The following is a 20,076-nucleotide window of genomic DNA, read 5'->3' on the forward strand; positions in this document are numbered from 1 at the left end:
ACCTGAGGAAGATGCCAGAGCCAGGAAGTGAAGTCTTCTCCCGCCTGCTCTAGTCTCACCTCAAAGATGCTCCCCTCCCCTCTGCTCCTGGCTTCCCAATTAACATAATCCTACCATGCAACTCTGCACGACTGAACAGAAACCAGGCTCTGCCCAAAGGAAACGAGTACGTGAACAAGGACGAGTTTACCTCAAAAACAGAACATCCCCAGGATACGACTGCTCTCCTGGCTCTTATGACTCAGGTCTTGATACGGAACTAGTGAAGGCAGCCAGAATGCTCACACCTCAAGCCCCCAGTGTCAGCCTTTGTAACAGAGACGTCAAAGGTGAGGAAATACAGAAGCAACGAAAAAGCCAGGGCCCATCAACTGACTGCTTCATTCTCTAACTTATTCGTTCAACAACAATTTATCATTTGTTGAGTGTTTATGTAAAAGGCACTGAACTAGAAGTTGAAGGGACAGCCTTAAATAAGGTCAAGACAGTTTACAGCAAAGCAGAAGAGAAAGACCATGGACAAGTAACTACAATTGCAGTAAGTGTCACTGAGAAGTTCAGGATGCTGTGAGAGAGGGTAACAGGGGCACCTGGCCTCACCTGGAGAAGGGCGTACCTACAGAAATGACATTTCAGCTGCCTCCTACACAAAGCAGGCATTTTAGTAGGAGTAGCATAGAGGGGACATGTGGGACCCCAAGATGGACAAGAGGACAGAATGTTTCAAGGATGAGGCCAGCATGACAGGCACAGAGAAACAGAGGAGAGAGCAGGATAAAATGAGGCCACTGGAGTTGGCAGGACCAGATCACTGGAGCCTTGTGGTCATGTTAGGGTTTTGTTTCATTTACAAGAGCAATGAGAAGCTATTAAAGGGTTTAAGCCAGGGGATGATGTGTCCAGATTTTGTTTGGGAAAACCACCCTGGGTGCAGAATGGAGAAGAGGTTCGAGCTGGGCAGGGGCAGGTGAGGGGATAGGGGTCTGAAGGCCACTTCAGGAGTGCAGGTGGGAGATGGTGGTAGGGGCAGAGAAGGAGAGGAGTGGACGGAGGCTGGAGAGAACAAGCAGGGAATATCAGGAGGACCCGGCGATGGACTGGATGGATGTGAGAGGTAAGGGAACAGGAATTGTCAAGGATAAAACTCTTGGGTTTATGACTCACACAGACAGTGGTGCTCATCAGTGGAGACTAAGAAAGGAACTCCTCATGTCCAAGCTTTGGTCTACGAGCAGCTCAGTGAACTACGTGAGAACTCAGGCTCTTAGAATCACCCTGAGGTCCACGGCAGGCTCTGCCTCTTACCCCAGGGTAACCCTGGGCAAACTGCTCAACCTCCCCTGCCTGTTTCCTCATCTTTAAAGTGGACTGTGGGTAACAAAAGCATTCACCTTGTAGGGCAAGGTGAGGATTAAATGAGATAATGCACATACCGTGCTTACAGCACAGCCTGCCATTTGTAAGTTCAAAAGATGTTAGTTGATATTATTATAGGAGCAGTCACTTGAGTAACCTAACGTGGTCGACTGAATGAGCTTTCTAGAAACTTTAAAAGACTCTTCTCTGCCCTCTCTCTCATCACTAATTTATGACTAAAGATGAACTACAAGTAAGCCTGAATCTATCATAACTTGGGAAGTGGAAGCAGCGTCACTGACCACGACTCCTGCTACAAAGGATCGCTCCACGTGGTCTCTGTTTGCAGAACAGGACTGGTCCAATCTACCCAGGCAGAACTAGCTGATGGGCTAGTTTCCCTGGTGAAAGCTCTGAATGAATAAATCAACCATTTACAGTGCAGTGAGACAAGAGCTGTGGATGTACAGAAGAAGGGTACCTAACCTGTCTGGAGGACTCAGGGAAGGCTTCCCAGAGGAGGTGACTCCTGAGTAGAGACCTGAAGGACAATAAGAGTTGAGGGAAGGGCATTCTGGGCTGTGGCTGAAGCTCAAGCAAAGGCCTATGGGCAAGAAATGTCCTGGGGCCTTTAGGCAACTGTACATGGCTAGAGGGAAAGTGTAAGATGGGAGTAGCTAAAAATGTGGCTGGAGAGAGAAGCTGCGGTCTTGTAACCCAAGACTGGGCTTTATCCTGTAGGCCACGGGGAGCCACTGAAGGGTTTATGGTGGGAGTACAACCTGAACAGATGTACAATTTAGGAAGAGTGTGGAGGATGGACTAGAGGCTACAGGAATTCGAAGGCCAAGGAAGTGATGCCAACACTTACAGGGCACTTCCTGTGTGCTAAGCACTGTTCTGGCAGTTGGCTAGTTACCCAGGGGAGGGATGACAGCAGCCAAGCCAGAAGAGGGACTGCAGCAGTGGCAAGAGGAGATGGATTTGAGATACACAGAGCACAGAATCAAAATGGGAGAGGAAAGGGCAACTCTCTCCTGTTCTCCTCTAATCCCCTAATAACCGGTCTGCTGATGCCAGCTCTAGAAGATACCTCATGGAGCCAAGGACTCTGTCCTTTCTATTGTTGTATCCCCAGCATCTGCATCCTGCCAAGTAGAACCCCAGGGCGCAGTAAAAGTGTGTGAGTATCAATCAGTGAAACCCACGTCTCTTGGCTGACCTTCAGTCAGAATCTAGAGCAGGGGGTCTTAACCTTTCGGGGCCATAAACCCTCTGACAGTTTGGTGAGTCTTATGAACTCTTATCACAATTTTTTTTTTTTTTAAGATTGGCACCTGAGCTAACGCCTCTTGCCTATCTTTTTCTTTTTCTTCTCCCTAGCCCCCCAGTACATAGTTGTCTATTCCAGCTGCAAGTCCTTCTGGTTGTGCTACGTGGGATGCCACCTCAGCATGGCCTGATAAGCGATGCCATGTCTGTGCCCAGGAACCGAACTGGCGAAACCCTGGGCCACGAAAGCGGAGTGCATAAACTTAACTGGGCACGGGTCCGGCCCCTCAGAATGTTTTTAAGTGTGCAGATAAATATATTACATTGAAATATAGTTATCAAAATATTTTGGAATGTTGTGATACAGGGATAAATGTGCTTCTTTAATAAGGCATTATACAGCAAATGCGGTGGTAACTACTGTAATTTCAAAGTGGTGATGAGCCTAAATGATATTTCAAGATAGTTACACCAACTCTGATGTGACATAAAGGTCTCTCTGGTTTCTACTGGTGACCAGCACACAGGTGCTGCTGATACCTGTTGTTTCCTGCTTCTTAATCAAAGAAAATGTTCTCAGTTAAAAAAGGAAAGATGTGATTGATCCACTGACATTTGGGGGTCTGCAGACCTCAGGTCAGGAACACTTGAGAGGGAAAACGGCTCACACGAGGCAGCAACAGCTTCTTCCCCACTGAAGATCCCTGGACCCTCGGCTGCATGGGGATGTTTTCTGCTCCAGATCCTGGATCTGAGGGGCCAAGCTTGCCCAGAGGTGACCAATAGGCTGGGGGTGGCTGTGCATCCAACAGGAGCTCTTTGGGGAGGCCAAAAGTGAGCCAGCAGAGCACGAAAGCCTGCTGGTCAGGGTAGGGCAGAATGCATCCTAGAGGCACCGAGAGCCTTGCTTGGCTCATCCTGCAGAACTGGCTGTGCCTCAGGGTCTATCTAGCACCCAGCCTCCCTGGTAATGCATAGGGGCGGCCAGGCTGCAGGCACAGTTGGAAAAGAAAGAATGAGGAGACCATATGACCTTTCTAGCTATATCTAGCAATACAGATACTCTGAACAATCTCAGGTAAGGTGCCCTAGTGACAGTCAGACACTTTTGGCTCTGGAAACAGAGAAGAACTGACATCAGAGGCAGGCATGAGGCCCAGGACACAAAACACTGCTTCCTCAGTTTGCTCAAGAACATGGATCCTGAACTGCCCAAAGGGCCCACTCTCACCACTAAAAAGAATGCCGCTGCAACCCAAAGAGAAAGGGAAGTCTTTCACACCCAGGAAAGGATAGCCCCTTCTAGAGAACCAGCTGAACACCACCAGATCTGTCTGCAGCAGCTTTTCTCTGCTCCCAGACCCTGAGGATTCCCCCAAAGAGCCCCCAATGCATGCCTTTTGTCTCCCAGACAAAAGATTTAGGGAACGCTCTTGGTGAAGCCTTTCTAAGAAAAATTTTTTTAAAAAAGGAAAGAATCTACGACACATAAAAGATGTTTTCCTAGAATCTATTTTCACACCTCCCAAAGAAGTATCAAGAAGAAGTATATATAGCTATGATCAGTTACTTTGAGGATATTCCAAATGCTGTCCCGAAAAATCACACACGACATCGTTAACCCAATCGTTTGCCCAGTAGCAACGCTTAACCCTAGAAAGGAAGGTTTTGTGAAGAAGACTTTCAGGCTGCGAAAGACCAGTCTGAAACCATTGAACAAAATGTTTTCAGAGCCAGCAATAAGCAGGAGAAGCTCATGAACTATTAAGCAGAAAATGATAACAATCAACATTAATTCAAACCACCTCCTGTAATATACAGGAGGTGACCAAAATAAGACGTGGAAGAAAAGCAGAGGAAGAGAAAGAAACTGTCCTCCCTCCCTGTACTGCAATTGAAAGAAGACAGAGTTCAGGGTGGAGTTCTGTCTCCATCATCTTCCAGCTCCCTGACTTTGGGCAAGTTTCTTAAGCTCTCTGATCCTTGTTTTCCTAATCCATAAAGTGAAGCTAATAATACTGACCTCACAGGCACCTCACAAGCATTAAATGAGGTAACACGGATAGAAGTACTTCTCAAATCACAAAAGGTCTTATAGCTATAAGACAATCCTATATCACACAACATGACGTGGGGGAGGATCCCAAAATCTTCAACCCAAAGCAAGTCTGGAGTCACTGGGGACAGTGACAGTCGAGAGAAAGAGAAGTACAGCTCAAACCTGTCGATTAACAAAGCTGAAGAACCAGCTCAGGAAGGAAAGGCAGGAGGAAGATGACACTGACTTTCCCAGCACCACCACCACAAGGGACTCCAGATCAAGACACGGATGCAGACCATGCTTTCCTGATGCTGTGGACACTGCATACCAACGCTTTTCTTTAACCCTTCCAGAGAACGGTGGGTGTCTTATCTTGTGCTTTTCCATGGTCCTTTAACTATCTATGATGGGAGAACTTGACTTCTGTTCAACCTCTGCTTTGGTACCTACTGTCTAGTGCTCATCTTGTACTCCCGACATGGGAAAAGCCAAGCTACATGAATAGTGGGGGAAGGAGCCCTTACCCCAGCTTGAAATGCATGTCACTGTCTCGTATCCTGAGCAGCATGAGAGGGTGTTTCTCCATGGCTACTGGCGCCAAGGGCCACTTGTTTCAGTGCTCTCTGAGACTTCCACTCCAAATGCCAGCAAAGTGCACCTTCAACCCAACCCATCCTCACCATCCCTAGGGGACCCACGAAACAGTAGCAGTGAAGAAAATGTGTGGAGGCCACCAAAGGAGACGGCCTCAGGATTCCCCAAGTATGGGCCTGACCGCTGCCTTCCCAGAGCCTCCACACCAGCTTCAAAGATGCCAGAGGGTGTCAAAGGACTGCCATCATTATCACGCCCACTCACTCAAATGGCACAGTGACAAACGAAGTAAAAAAGGGGTTTTACTGGTGAAGGGATTTCCCTGGGAATTTTCAATGATCCAGAAGATAAACCAAATTTTATTCTAATTGCTTTTCAACAAGACAAGGCAAGTGGGCAAACCTGAAAACCTCTTCAACACGCAGGCCCCTAACCCTCAAAGTAAGTTTTCACACTATAATTGATATAAGTCTCTTATGAGGGACCATCGTTTGCACTAAGTGGTTGGATACTAGTTAGACTGGCTGATGGCAGTGATAAGACAGCAGGAGAAGGGCTGTGTCCGACATGTAATCACAGGGCTAGCAGAGATAGGTAAGGGGGGTCTAAATACTTCAGCAAGGCTAGGGGACTCAAAAGCTCAGAGACGAACGGAAGTACTTGTGATGTGACACAATTCTTGTTTAAAGAAATCTATAAATTTGTTAAAATGAGCCTGAAACACTTTAGCTTCTTAACGTCTCCATCCCCATAAAAACAATTGCTTTTCTGAAGCCACTTCTGGGAAAACACAGTTTCTTAGGACGGGATTGCTACACTAGAGGAGAGGGGCAGTACCTTAAAGGAATACTTGCGACTTATGCGATCCTCAGGGGCCACGGGCGAGATCACGTAGCTGGGCAGAGGGATGCTCCCAAGGACCACTTCTTCTCGGCTGTCTTTGAATGGAAAAACACATCAGAAGAGCCTTCTGTGGCACCCTCCTTGGGCTGGTCCATCCCACTGCCCTAGTTCAGGACTCCTTCTCTCTCCCCAGGATTACTGCAATCACTGATCGGCCATTCAGCTAATGCTGGAACCACACAGGTGAATGAGACAGGGCCCTCTCCCTGAGGGTGGAGACAGGCATGTAAACAGGCTCAACTCAGCTGCTAACTCCTGGAATACAACAGTATACCAAGTGCTGTGGGAACACAGAGGCAGGAGTGGCACACAGTCTGGGGAAGTTGAGAAGGCTTCAGAAGGGGAGATCTAAAGTGTTTTAATGGATGGGGAAGGGCATTCTGAGTGGAGCAAACCTCACAGGTAAAGTTACAGCCTGTGTGAAATATCCTACCTTCTACATCCATTTTTTTCCTCCTCCAAACCATCTTCATTACCAGAGGTAACTTCCTAACAACAGAGTTGGTCCTGTCGCTCTCCTACCAAAGGTACTTGCTGACTGCCCACTAGGTACAGAACGAACCCCAACTTCCTCTGCGTGGTGTCACAGCCCTTTCAAACTCTGGCCCTTACCCACCTCCTGAGCCTTATCTCCTAGGACATCCTCCATGCAAGACTCACTCTGGCTTCGCAGGTCTGTCATTCCATTTACTTCTGCTTCCAGAACTTTACTCGTTGTTTTCTCTGCTTGTAATGCCTATCTCCCCCATACACACAGGTAAAGTTCTACTCATCCTTAAAAGCCCAACTCAAATCCCATCTCTTCTAAGAAGCCTCCCCAGATTCTCCAATACAGAATTAACTTCTTGCTCCCCATGAACTGCCTAAACACTTTGGACGTCTTAAAGCATCTATCACAGCCTAGTCTTGCCTTAAAAGTAAGCTATCTCTTCCTTGGTATCTTGAGCCTTACCTCCTTCTCACGATTGTGCAGCCCCTAACTCTGTACTGGGCCCCATAAATGTCCATGTGGCCAAGTCAATTCACCAGTTGCCCATCCAATATCACAGGGCATAAATCCAGATACTAGGTTACAAAATACATTGATTTACCTATACTTCCCTCCTCTCCGGATTGTGTCAAAGGTGTGCCTATGTCCCAAGTGGGGCAGAAGCTATTTTAGTTATTTTAACTCAACAAATGGCACTCTCAATGTCAGGACTGGTAAAAATAATCAATCATGCACATGTGTAAAAGTGAACACTTTGGCAGGTCAATAGGTTATTAATTAGCTCATGCCATTGGTCCAATCACTGGATTTGAGAAGACCATCATTTGCATTACTTTACCAACCCCCTCCAGCATAAACAGCCCTTGGTGGCCTGAGCCTTGGCTCACCTTTGTAGTAAAACAAGCAATAATCAGCAAGCACAAACCACCTCCTCTTCCACAGCCTCATCCCAGAACTGTCCTGCAAAGCAAAGAAAACAAATTAGGGCAATATCTGAGCACACTGTCCCCGCTCCCCAATCATTACAACCTGATTGTGGAACCAACACTTGCCCATATTCACTTTCTGTAAATTAGTGAATTTTTATTGCACAACCATTCTTTGAATAGGACACTAAAATTTAGTTTCAATGATGGTTTATCCCCAGGAAGTTTCTTCTCTTTCCTGAAAACACATGAATATATTATAAGCATCCTTCTTTTAGAGAGGAAGACGTGAACTCAAAAGTACAATTCTTCCGTTAAGAAAGAAATCAGCTTTTGACAAAAAGGAAATTATTGGTTGATTGATTTAGGTGCTATATTTTAAAATACCTTCACTTAATGTTGAGTAGAAAGTTGATTTTCATACTTTGGAACAAAGAGTTTAAGTTAGCTAATTAATCAATGAGGCAAAATTCTCATTTGGCTAAGTTCAGTTCTCTACATTGAGGGACTGATTTTGCTGTGTGTTTTCCTTCCATTCAATGTAAAGAGACTTGGATTTTCTTCCTATCAAACTGTCTCACAAGAATCTGTCTTTACTCATCTAAAATGTAAATCATTATACTTGTTAAAAACATTTTAGGTGATTGTGAAATTTTTTAAAAATCTGTGAGAAATGTGTCTGCTTCTCCTGCAAACTATGAGTATCCTCAAGGGCAGGAACCACATGTTATCCATCTCTTTATACTCACTGTGAGAGCACTAAGAACATGGCAGGCAGTTGGTGAGTGGGTGGGTGGGTGGATGGATAGTATAGATAGCAAAGAGAGAGGAAAGAGACAAAAGGGACATGGTCTCTGGCCCTGAAGCTCACAGTCTATCCATGGCCATAGGACCAGAGGCAAAACAACTGGTGATGGGATAGAGATGAAGGATGGCCTCGGGGGAGACAGAGCTGACAGGGCTTCCTGCCTGAATGGATGTGGGAGGAGGAGAACGGGTGATGTTTTCATTTTTTTTTAAGATTGGCACCTGAATTAACAACTGTTGCCAATCTTTTTTTTTTTCTTTCTGCCTTTTCTCCCCAAATCCCCCTAGAACATAGTTGTATATTTTAGTGTGGGTCCTTATGGCATGTGGGATGTCGCCTCAGCGTGGCCTGACGAGCGACGCCATGTCTGTGCCCAGGATCTGAACTGGTGAAACCCTGGGCCACCGCAGCAGAGTGCGCGAAATTAACCACTTGGCCACAGGGCCGGCCCCAGGTGATGGCTTCTAATATGAGTGCCTGGGAGAATGGTGGTATCCTCACCAAGATCCAGTAAAAGCAGGCTAGGGGAAAAGCGAGGTAAAGGGTGAGGAGACGATGAGCTGAGTTTGGCTGATATGGAATCTGAGGTGCCAAGGAGAAAGACATGTCTGCTAGACTAGGGAGAGGAAAAGATGGAGTTTTTCAGCCAAATGATAACAAAGGCTCTTTAACATCAGAAGGCCATGCTGACAGAGGATTGTCAGTAAGGCTGGATTCATGCTGACCTGCCCACACTAGGGACCTGGGTCTCTGGGCAGCCAGTAGCATCAGGGTCCAAAGTGGTCAAATGGGTTTAGGGAAGGAAGCTGTAGCCATTGAGCAGACGGGCCACTCATAACAATGAACAGCAAATCACTCAGCATGGCGGGTGGCGTCTACCTACCTCAGACAAACTCAGGAACAGAAAGCTTATTATAAGCCTATTCCCAGCTCCCGGGGGCCAGGGTAAGGAAGGAAATCAGCAAGGGCGATGGCCCCACTCCCTCCTCAGTCTCCTCACCTGCTTGTGCAGCCAGCCCCTTACCACCACCGGCACATTTGGGTTCCTCCGAATGGACTGGTCCCTCTTCCCAAAGCTGTGGACTTTATTGCTGGACTTTATGATCTACGAAAAAGCAGACTTGAACTCTAGCAGCAGGGGTGATGTAGGGAGGCACAACAAAGCACTTGTGTGATGGGAGGGCTGAGGCTCCCTGTGTCTCACTCTAAGCGGCAGCACCCTTTGATCAAAAGAACAAGGAGACAGGGAACAGGCATGCACATGGCCACAGCATTCTAATTAAAAGGCAAGTCCAAGACCTAGCAAGCTTCCCATCTGGGTCACAGAGAAAACAAATTAAAAGAATTTTTCAATCAACTCTCACCAGCAGCTGTTGGCCCTAATATGTCTTATGCCTTTTTGGAGCAAAGTTACTTCTTGGTCACAGATTTTGCCAATTTCCAGATTTTTACCCCTCCTATCTGGGTTCAGTCCTCAGCACTCTTCCGTTCTCTGCAATCTGGTTCTTTCCCCTGCTCCTCAGTCAGTGCTCCCACATCTTGGGTACAGACACCTCTGGGCCCTTCTCAAGGGCACCCTTCCTTGGGCCCATCTGTCATGAATGTCGCCAGGGGGTCTCTAACACACAGATGAACAGAGGTGTGGCCTTCCCAAGACACATGAGGAAAATGAAGAATGCATCCAAGGACCTTGATGTCAGTCCTGGTTCTGTCAGCAATCGCTTGTTTTCTTGAACAAGTGATATAACCCCAACTGGCCCAATTTCCTGATCTGTCATTTGGGGAGAATACTTCTTACATGTCTCCCTCACAAAATTATGGTGAAAGTCAAATGGGATCCTGGTTACAACGGGGTTTGGCAAAATATAAAAGAGGGGAGGGAAGGAACAAATGGCCAGGAGCTCACCTTGGGGCCAGGCTTGGCCTCCACGGTGGAAGTGGTCCCAGCAGTGGATGTCTCACTGACCATGCTGGACGGTCTTTGGTTTCTCTCTTGCTTCGACATATGTGGATTTGGCCTGTGGAGAGACATGGGGGAGTCCAGTGAATAAGTGCCAGACTGCTGTGGGAAGTGGAATATGAGATTTATTCCACGTTAGAACTAGTTGGTGGTTAGACAACCCAGGACCAATCTTTGGGAGACTATGTGACTCCAGACCACAGCCAGAGGGCCACGATGTCCAGTCTACTCTTGTACTTCAGGGAATCAAAAGGATGATAGATGGGTACATCTCCACAGCATGACACCCCACAAAGAGGTCAAGACAGTCATTCCTGTCTGCTGTCCTAAGGTCCCCACATTTACTCTCTTATTCAGGTGCCAGTGGCAACTGCCCCGCCAGATGGGAACAGTCAACACTCTTCAAAGCAAGAGCAATCCATACTCCTTACACACATGCACACCCACCCCTCCATTTCCCTGGCTCCCAAAAGAAGCTGTTTATAATTAGTAACAAGAAATCACTTGCGCACACATCCACACCCCCAGATACACACAGAGAATCGCTTACATAAATGCCAGTGGGGCTTGCCTCCCAAAATAGACTACTCAACAAAGAGTCCTATTCTAGGAACACTCCATTTGCCCCAAAATAGAGCCTTTGGAGATATTAACCCTTTGTGCCATGCCTGGAGAGCAGGAAGAAATGAAGCCTGCCTGGGTCCCCAATGAGGATCCCCTCAGTGCGTCCCCATCAGCATCCTGTGACATCAGGCTTCCCACCAAAAAGCTCCACCTGCCCCAGCAGGGCCAGCACTCTGCGAACGTGTCGGTACGGCACTCAGGCAACACTGTAGGGAGCCCTCCTCACCTGCCTCCACAGAGCCCCAGCATTTGCCTGAGGCTTTCAAAGCAGCGGCGGTGGCAAATGCCTCCACACAAATTCAATGCCTGTCCTTGAACAGCTCGACGCCCGACTCCCAGGCTCTGCCTACTCCAGGACCAGTAAACCTTCCTTGAAGTGTAAGTCCCAGCGTTCTGTAGCTGGGTTTTGTCCACTGCTCTGATGAGCAACAGGATTCAGGCAGCAGCAGTAAACTGAGATGGAGATGGAGGATCCAGGCAAGACACAGCTGAAGAAGCACTCTTGCTGTCCATCCACGAGGCTCACTTTTCCAAAGGTGCTACAAGGAAAAATCCTAATTTCCACCTTGGAGATATGCTGCTTCCTTCAAACATCACTGGGGCTCAAAGGATAAATGATTCTTCCTGTGCCCCAAGACAGAGCCGCGACACACTGTACCATTAGGGAAGTTCTCCGCAGAAGCAGCCGTGACCACCGTGCTCTCCAAGCTGTGCCAGCAGCTGGACCTCTGCAGCGGGCACCAGCTTTGCAAGGGGCTGGGCCCTGCTGGATGCTTGGCAGCTGGAGGTGCAAGACTCACCAGGCAGAAAGATTGCTGGCTCCTTATCAGCTCAGGCACTCGCTCCAGATTCCCCACCCCCGGCCTCCACCCAGCCAGACTTTTGTTATGGCTCCCCACTCAGAGAATGTCACCACACTCAGCCCGCTCATGTTGGCACAGGCTGTGTGCAGCACAGAGATAATCGGCGACCGGGGGTGGGCAGGGGCTCTGAGAGGCTGCCTTGTCCAGGCCCTGCCTCCTCCAGGCAGAACTATGTCCAAAACGACTTCCTGGAACCTGGTCTTGAGCCTGACTTTTCAGATTTCCAGAGGCTGAGACAAGGAAGAAGAGTTCCTTCACTTCAGTTACGGCAGCTGTAGCTCTAAGCTAAAACCAGGACACAAAGTCCAACAACAACAAAGGCTTGTTTGGTATTTTATCAAGTTTAATTCACTCCCATTTAAGATACTGATAGAAGCTTATTATAGAATATTTGAGAAATAAAAGAAAAAAAGCTGAAAGGAAAGAAAAAAATCACCCAGAGTCCTGCTATCCAAAGGAAAATCATTTTTCACACTTGGGATATTTACTTCCATTCTTTTTTATATGCCTGACTTTTGGGAGAGGTGGTGCTTTTTTGTTTTTATATAATTGCGATCATACTGTGTTTATGATTTTGCATCTTGATTTTAAACAACTTATTGTAATATAAACATTTTCTCTATTATTTTAAACTCATCCACGTCATTTTAAATGACTACATCACATTCCAACAACTTGATATGCCACTTCTCCTCTGTGGGACAAAGAAAAGACTATTTGGATTTGTGACTGGCCCAGGAAATCCAGGACGGATGGCCACTTTTGCCATTTCTGCACCTTACAATCTTGAGCTCTAACTTTAACCACCCCCCTGCATTCTGACCCCACATCCCCTCCCCACACTAGCTTCTGGGATGCTGGCTGGCCAGAGAGCACCTCTGGCCAACAGTACAGGAAGAAAGATGACTGCCTGTAGCCCTGGGTAGGTGAAGAAAGAGGGTACGAGCACCACCTAGGGAGCCAGCTGTGAAGAGATTTCCGCTGGAGGAGGACTGGTTATGGTCCTGACACTGAACACCAGTGAGGGACAGTGGCGGGGGTGGGGAGGGGAGGAGGAGGAAGAAACACAGGAAGACAACTTCATTCTTCATGACTACAGGGACCTCTGCTAAGCCACACCCAGAGAAAGCTGGCTTATCAGGGGATATGATTAAAGTCCAAATTAACCATGTTGTCTCCATAAACAGAAGCATGTCTTCACAGGGCTCCCCACAGGCAAGGACGTCTCCCAACTCAAGAACAGACTCAACCATTACCTGGCAGTCCCTGACTTGGCTCTTTAAAAGAACAAGACACACACAGCTACCCAGTCACTCAAGTAACAAGATCTGTCTTCGGAGGATGTTTCTCTGAATCTCCTCCACGTAGGTAATAATCTTGTAGGTCCTCCATGGGTAAATGTGACTTTTTGAATAACTAGAAATTATCCAGAATTACAACTAATAAAAAAAAATGGTGGTCATGCTTAGGACACCCTTTGGTATTCAAAAATGAGGATATGAAAAAAAAAGTGTCAAAAACGATTTCCTCACTTGGCTGTAGAGCTGGCTTTGATGGAAACTTCTAGAGGTCGTTTACCATACCATTTTGAGCAATGGGAACATCAATGGTGCATGTGTGTAGCCTCCGGAAGAGACAACACTGAAGGGATCATCACTCACTTGGATGTGCACATTCTGGAACATTTGAATCAGTTACATCTTACAGGCATGTCCCCACTTAAGAACTTAGAAGGGCTGACACTGATTTGTCCTCAACTCCTCAGACCGAGGTGCACTCCTGACAGCTTTCACCCAAGAACCTTCCCCCTCCCCCAGGGAGGAGCCTGTGCCTCTGAGCCGAGCAGCTGTGATAGGCAGTTCAGCTCTCAACAGCACACCCTCAGGCACATGAGTCACACAGATCCCGGGAGAGGAGACCAAAAAACCTGCACAGGCGAGAGGAAGGCAGACTCTTGGTGTCATTAAAGAAAATCTATTAACTTGAAAGCCTGTTTGCCAGGTTTCTGTGCTATCTGGATTCCCAAAGTACAGTGGGATGATTTGAACAAAGACTTCTCTTTCCTTGACTTGGGCTACATGAATACTGATCATTTTGCTGGAGGAGTGTGGGCTGAAGTTCAAAACAGTGAGCTAGACTTTTAACTCAATTGCTTCCTATGTGAAATGAACAAAAGAAGTTGAGACCAAACAAAAATCAGTCTAGAGAAGCCCAGTAGGAAAGTGACTTCATTCTACTCTGAACTTCCTCAAGGATGTGTCAGGTGAGCCTAGGCAGGAAGTCACCTTCTCTGTCCCTCAATTTCCCAATTTTTATTTATTTTATTGAAAATTGGCCCCTGAGCTAACCTCTGTTGCCAATCTTTTTTTTTTCTTCTTCTCCCGAAAGCCCCCCAGTACATAGTTGTATATTCTAGTTGAGAGTACCCCTGGTTCTGCTATGTGGGACGCCACCTCAGCATGGCTTGCTGAGTGGTGCCACGTCTGCACCCAGGATCCGAAGTGGCAAAACCCTGGGCCGCCAAAGCAGAGCACGCAAACTTAACCACTCGGCCATGGGGCCAGCCCAATTTCCGCATTTTTAAAAGAAGCTACTTCTGCTTCTGACATATCCAGGATCAAATGCATATGACACTGACAGATGTCGTAAGAAAGGGAGGTTATAAATTCAGAAGCCATTTTGTCTTTGTTGGGTCGGAATTTAGGCAAGTTTGGGTTAATGGGATCCTCAGCTGCCTCTTAGTCAACATCATGAACTGGAGCAGACAGAAGTGGGGTCACAGCAAGACCCTTCCCTACACTATCGTTGTCACAATAGGTATGTCACCAAGCCAAGTATCACTACCCCTTAGGGACAGGTACACAAGGCCTGGCAACCGGAGGGACTGGGCTGTTCTTGTCCAGCACCTACTATGTGCCAGGCACTTTACCCACATTATCTCACTCAACCCTGGCAAAGCTAATTTTACCATCTCCATTTTGCAGATGAGGAAATTGAGGCTCAGAGAGATTAACGACTTGCCCAAGACAGAGCCTGGACTCCCAAACCCCGTACTTTGCCAGAGAGACACTGTCCCATGACAAGTCCCAAGGTCTGATACAAGCAGCCCCAAGGCCAACCCCCAAACCAAGAGGATCCTGGGGTGGTGGGAAGACCATGAGCCCAGAATAAGTGAGTCTCAACAGAGCTCTGCAGGTTACTGACTCTTCCGCAAGTCACATGACATCGCCAGGCCTCAGTTTCCATTTTTGCAAAATGGGGTGAAAACTACTCTCATCTCACAAGGTGCTTGTGTGGATTGAAATGACACTTTGAAAAGCATGAAGCATTGCACTAAATGAAAAGCACTGTTTGAGGCCACCAATGGAAACCCCAGAATTTAAATCTCAAATATACCTTATTTTATTTCCAAGAATTTCTCTCCAGAAAGCTCAAGGTACCAAACGATTAACTTCGAAACAATCATTTCCCAAAAACACCTTATCTGGGGATTCTTTAAAGTGTAGTAACCCTGTGGCTGGGGGACGGGGCTCCCATTCTTTCCCCAGGAGAATGATAATGTCAAGAGTCTTCAAAGCTATGATGGGTGGTTAGAAAGCTATGGGGAATCAGAAATCTCTTATTGAGAAGACATCATTACATGACACCTGTATCCCATTAATTCTTGGAAAAATAGGCCCCCAAATTCACACTCTGTCCTTAAGGATTCTACACAGAGAACGCAGCTAAAATTACTGCTGTGAGAGGAGGAGTGCACGAGAACAGGCACACTTACAAACAACCAGCACATTTTTTAAGGCTCTCACACCCACCACCTAAGGGGTTTGGGAAAAAGCAATGCACAATGAAAAGCAGAAATAAAAGAAAGTTCTTGTCCCAAACAGGCAGACACCTCCACACCCCGTCTTCCCAGAGAAAGAGACACACACAGACAGACCGCCAACGCTCACTGTACACTCCCAACACCCTGGGGGAGGCTGTCTGACACAGGTTTTCATTCAGCAACTGTGGCCTCATTACTCAGCTATGGCTCTCTGTGCTCGACTCCCTCACCCTACAGCGCCTCTCTCAAACACAGGCTCCAGTTCCTCACCCCACCCCCTCTCAGGGGCTGGAAACCAGCCCAAACAGCACCCCTCACCTGGCATGAAAGTAACCCACCGAGCCTCGTGGGCTCCCCTCCCCTGCCCTGAAACTCCAGCACTGCCCTTCACTCCGCCTGAGTCCCGCTCTGCTGTAAGACCCTGGGCCCAGTCTCTTCCGCTGTGCCCGGGGAGAACCAGATCTTGACCTCCTCCACTGTCCCTCCCACCTCTGCTGTCCTGTTTCAGAGACTGCTGCCATTCTAACCTGAGCCTTTGACAAGTCCTCTGCTAGCCTATCAGCTCCTCCTGGCCTACCCCGCAGCCACTTTTCTCATCAGAAAATAGCCATTTCTTCCCAGACCAGGGGGAGGGAAAGAAGAGGGCAAGAAGGGAAGGCACAGGAGAAACAAAATCACTGTTGGCAAGCAGCAGCTTCCCTTCCACACACAGCAAAGCCACCACTGCAGCGTGTTCACCAGCACAGACAGAGCCGGGGACGGTGCTGTGTGGCAATGACTACATCCCCAGTGCTCTTCCGAACACCAACATCAAAGCCAAGCCCAAACCCAGGTGTCTGAATGAACTGAGAACACCATCACCACCTCATCCCCTACCTGTGACTGTCACAAACACCGTCTCCTATACCAGGAAGGAAAACTGCACAGCCAAGTTTCTGCATCTGCTTGCCAGGTGTTTCCATTTTTCCTCATTTTTTCTGTTGCCATGGCAACCAAACGCCAACAGGCAAAGCTAACCCAAGACTGCCAGTCTGGCTGTATCAGCAGCAGATAGCAACTCAGCAGCCTCACAGCCGAACAACAGGACAGGACGGACTCCTTCTCCGAGCTCAGAGTTGTAGCGCACCCCCACCCCATCCTGTGCTCTCAATTCCACAGCGAGATTTTACCAACTTGTAACTGCAGGAGGAATGGAAGACAGCCATCTCCTAGCCGCAGGGGATACCCCACCCCCAGGGCCATCATCAGCATGTGCCTTGCAGTCTTGCCCTGCAACCTGCAAAATGAACCCCCAAAGAGGTCAGAGGTCGGGAAGGTAATTCTTACCTCCACAAGATATCTTTTTAAGTGGTATCCTCCAAACACCACTCACGACATTCCAGGCAATTCCAACTTGTGATTCTTTTCCAAACAATCCATTCGGAAAACCAAGGGCTGCTCAGATCCCAGTGGAAGGAACAAACTAAACTCCTTAGGATGCTGGGAAAGGCAGGCCAAGCAAGGGTCCTCTCCAGGGTAAGAAACTCCAAGGGGATTTTGGGCACCTTGCAGCTGGCTTCTGAGCACAACAGCAGGCTCCTGAACTTCCAGACCGCACACTCTCTCAACTAGGCCCCACCTCAACATCAAATGGTTGACAGAGCCTGGAGATAAGTGTGCACAGCCTCTGTCAGTCAGCTGCCAGCGTCATGGCTCCGGAATGCTTCTCTCCTCTTCCCGAGAGCTGCAGAGGCGTCTGTCAGCGGCTTCCTGGGCAGCCCAGAAAGAGGAGAAAATGCTCCTGTGCCTGGCACCAACCACCAAAACCTCAGCCTGGAAGTTCCTGTGCCAAGGCTGACCCTTCAGGAGGGCCCCTGGATGTGGTCCTTTAAGCCACAAAGGGCAAGCCACAGCTTCCAATTCAAGGAAATCACGGAGAATCAGGCAGGAGCTTAAGAAGAGGAGCCCAAGTGATCCAATCACTGGAAATGAGGCCCTCTAAAAAGGCTTGAGGATTTTTTCTGGAGAAAAGACTACCACGGAGGCTTGGTGTCTTTCAAGCAAGTGTGAAGTTATTAGATCAAATTCCATTACTGCACATACAATTACAATTACAATCTCTAAGCAGCAATGGCCTGCTTAGTCGGCACATTAACACCTGAGAACAGCCAAGGAAGGAGATTGTCTCCTGAAGACTGTTGAAATGAGAGGCAGTATGTATAGTGGTTAAAAGCACAGCATCTGGGGCCAGACTACCTGGATTCAAATCCTAACTCTGCCACTTACTAGCTGTGTGACTTTGGCAAGACTCTTAAGCTCTCTGTGCTTCAGTATCCATGATAATAATGGTATCTTCTTCATAAGACTGCTGTGGAAATTAAATTAATATAGGTAAAGCACTTAGAAAAGGACCTGGTAATAAATAGTAGGGCTCTAAGTGTTAGCTATAAAAATAATAACATTATTATTAATGGAAAAAGCCAACTCTTATTCTGGGAGGTAGGTCACTTCATTTAATGGTAAAGATGAAATTCTAGATCCCAAAACAAGGGATGCTAGAAAATCTCTTTCCTGGAAAATTATGGACTGAGCTGAAATTTGCCAACCTAAAACTTTTACTCATTGATCTGATGCCTGCCTCTGGCAGCCACACAATAAATGTACCCCACTTGCACCTGCCAGCCCTTCTTGAAGACTTACAGCAGACCCTGCTTCATCTTCTCTCCTGCAGACTAAACATGAGAGGTCACAGGACAGGGTTTCCAGGCCCCTCACCACAATGGTCTCTCTCCTCAGGGGAATCTCAATTGCTCAACACCCCTCTTGAAATTTAGTACCCAGATCACAGTGTTTACTTGGCATGTCCCTGGTGCTTCATAAACTTGGAATGAGTGAATGCAGTAGTCCACAAACACCATGGTATACCAGAACCATTCTCCCCCTTTCTCTGCACATCACACTTTTATTAATGCGACCCGAGCTTAAATGAGCTCTTCCAAGAGGGATTTCCACATGCCTGCTGGCTTGGGTATGCAGGGGAGTCCCCTGGGGGACAAGGCTGCAGGATCTGATGATGGATACCCACTCACCTTGGGGGTTCTGACAAAGAACTAGGTACCATAGCAGAAAAGGAGAAATGAGAAAGCAAACACACTAGTCATGCAGCAAAAGAAGTGACAGACTCAAAAGGTCCTGCTTCCCTTAATAAATCTGGATTGTAGGTTATGAAGTGTAGTCATTAGTGCTGACCAACAAATATTTCTGATTCTCTCCCCAGGTGCATGGTAGAAATGCAATTCCCTGACCCCTTGAAGTTAGGAGTGGTCATGTGACTTGCTTTAGCCAATGAGATGTGAGTGAAAGAGCCAGTGAGCAAATCCCCAAGTTCCCTTTCTCTTGCCTTTGGCAATGATGGAAGCACAGAGATGGAGCCTCCCTCAGCAAAGATGACAGAGCAGAACCCCTCAGGTGACCTGTGACAGACACGGAGCAAAAGTGACAAGTAAACTTAATTGCTTTAAGTCACAGGGATTTTGTTTGTTGCTGTTAGCACAGCAGCCCCTAGCCCATCCTGACTGATTCTGTTTTAGTAACACAGAAACTAGAATATTCAGAGCTTGCGTCCTCTGGATCCACCAGATCATAGCTTTCACATTATTTCTCTTCTGCATGCTTCTAATCTGTAAGATAGGAAACCATCTTTTGGTGGGCGTGCACCTGTTACACCAAGCAGCTCAGGTGAGCCCCACCTGCCAACAGTGGGGGAGACGCAATGCTTTAAGGAAGCCACCATGGAGACTGTTTCCCCACATACACACAGGAGAAGGAACCCAAGATCACTGGACTAAAATCCATCTAAGACTGTCACTGTGGCAGGGTGTGTGGAGGAGACTTACGGATGCCAGAAGAACTGGGAGTAACTTAGGAGGGATGGGAATAGCAAGTTGTCTAAATCGGTGGGTCTCAAAGTTTACCTGAATCGGAATCACCTGTAGGTGGACTAGGGGCTCCTACCTCCAGAGTCTCTAATTCAGCAGGGCTGGGGGGCGGTGTGCATTTCTAACAAGTTCTCAGATGATGCTAGTTCAGACACCACACTTTGAGAACCACTGCTCTAGAAGAATTCACTCCAGGAAACCAGGGTGGAGGCTCCGGCAAGAGGAGTTGATGTGGCCTTAACAGACCCTTTTGGAGAAGGAAAAGAGTCGGTTTTCCCCTTTCCACCAAACACATCAGTCTGAGAGCTGATGTGTAAATGGCACAAATGGTCATCTCCGTCTTTTTTCTTCATCACATAACACAACAAAATTAAGCTCCTTTAAGGGAACAAAACAGGCATCTTATTCACTGTCACATTTTTAAAAACTGGTTTCTGTGCGGGGAAATCACGCCTCACTCACCCTCCAGAGCTCCACCAGGAGGCAAATCTGGGTTTAT

The 20,076-nt window shown here is 47.5% G+C and overlaps 1 protein-coding gene across 50 annotated transcripts in view; it reads right to left on the reverse strand.

Moving 5' to 3' along the window:
* Positions 1–20,076, reverse strand: part of PLEKHA7 (pleckstrin homology domain containing A7) — a 198,509-nt gene that overhangs the window by 58,691 nt on the left and 119,742 nt on the right. For 46 of the 50 annotated variants that reach the window (XR_011541643.1, XR_011541641.1, XR_011541642.1 and 43 more), the window contains 4 exons: positions 10,297–10,408; positions 9,391–9,495; positions 7,544–7,616; positions 6,101–6,201 (listed from right to left, as the gene is read on the reverse strand). Coding sequence is in view for 44 of the 50 variants with exons in the window: in XM_070626494.1 (XP_070482595.1) it covers positions 6,101–6,201; positions 7,544–7,616; positions 9,391–9,495; positions 10,297–10,408 (391 nt within the window). In the remaining 6 variants the exon portion in view is untranslated. Of the gene's footprint in view, positions 1–6,100; positions 6,202–7,543; positions 7,617–9,390; positions 9,496–10,296; positions 10,409–11,200; positions 11,776–16,986; positions 17,221–20,076 lie in introns of those variants that run through there. The other 4 variants (XM_070626505.1, XM_008529501.2, XM_070626492.1 and 1 more) reach the window with 2 other exon arrangements.

The sequence above is a fragment of the Equus przewalskii genome, chromosome 6 (assembly GCF_037783145.1).
Source record: "Equus przewalskii isolate Varuska chromosome 6, EquPr2, whole genome shotgun sequence".
NCBI lineage: Eukaryota > Metazoa > Chordata > Mammalia > Perissodactyla > Equidae > Equus > Equus przewalskii.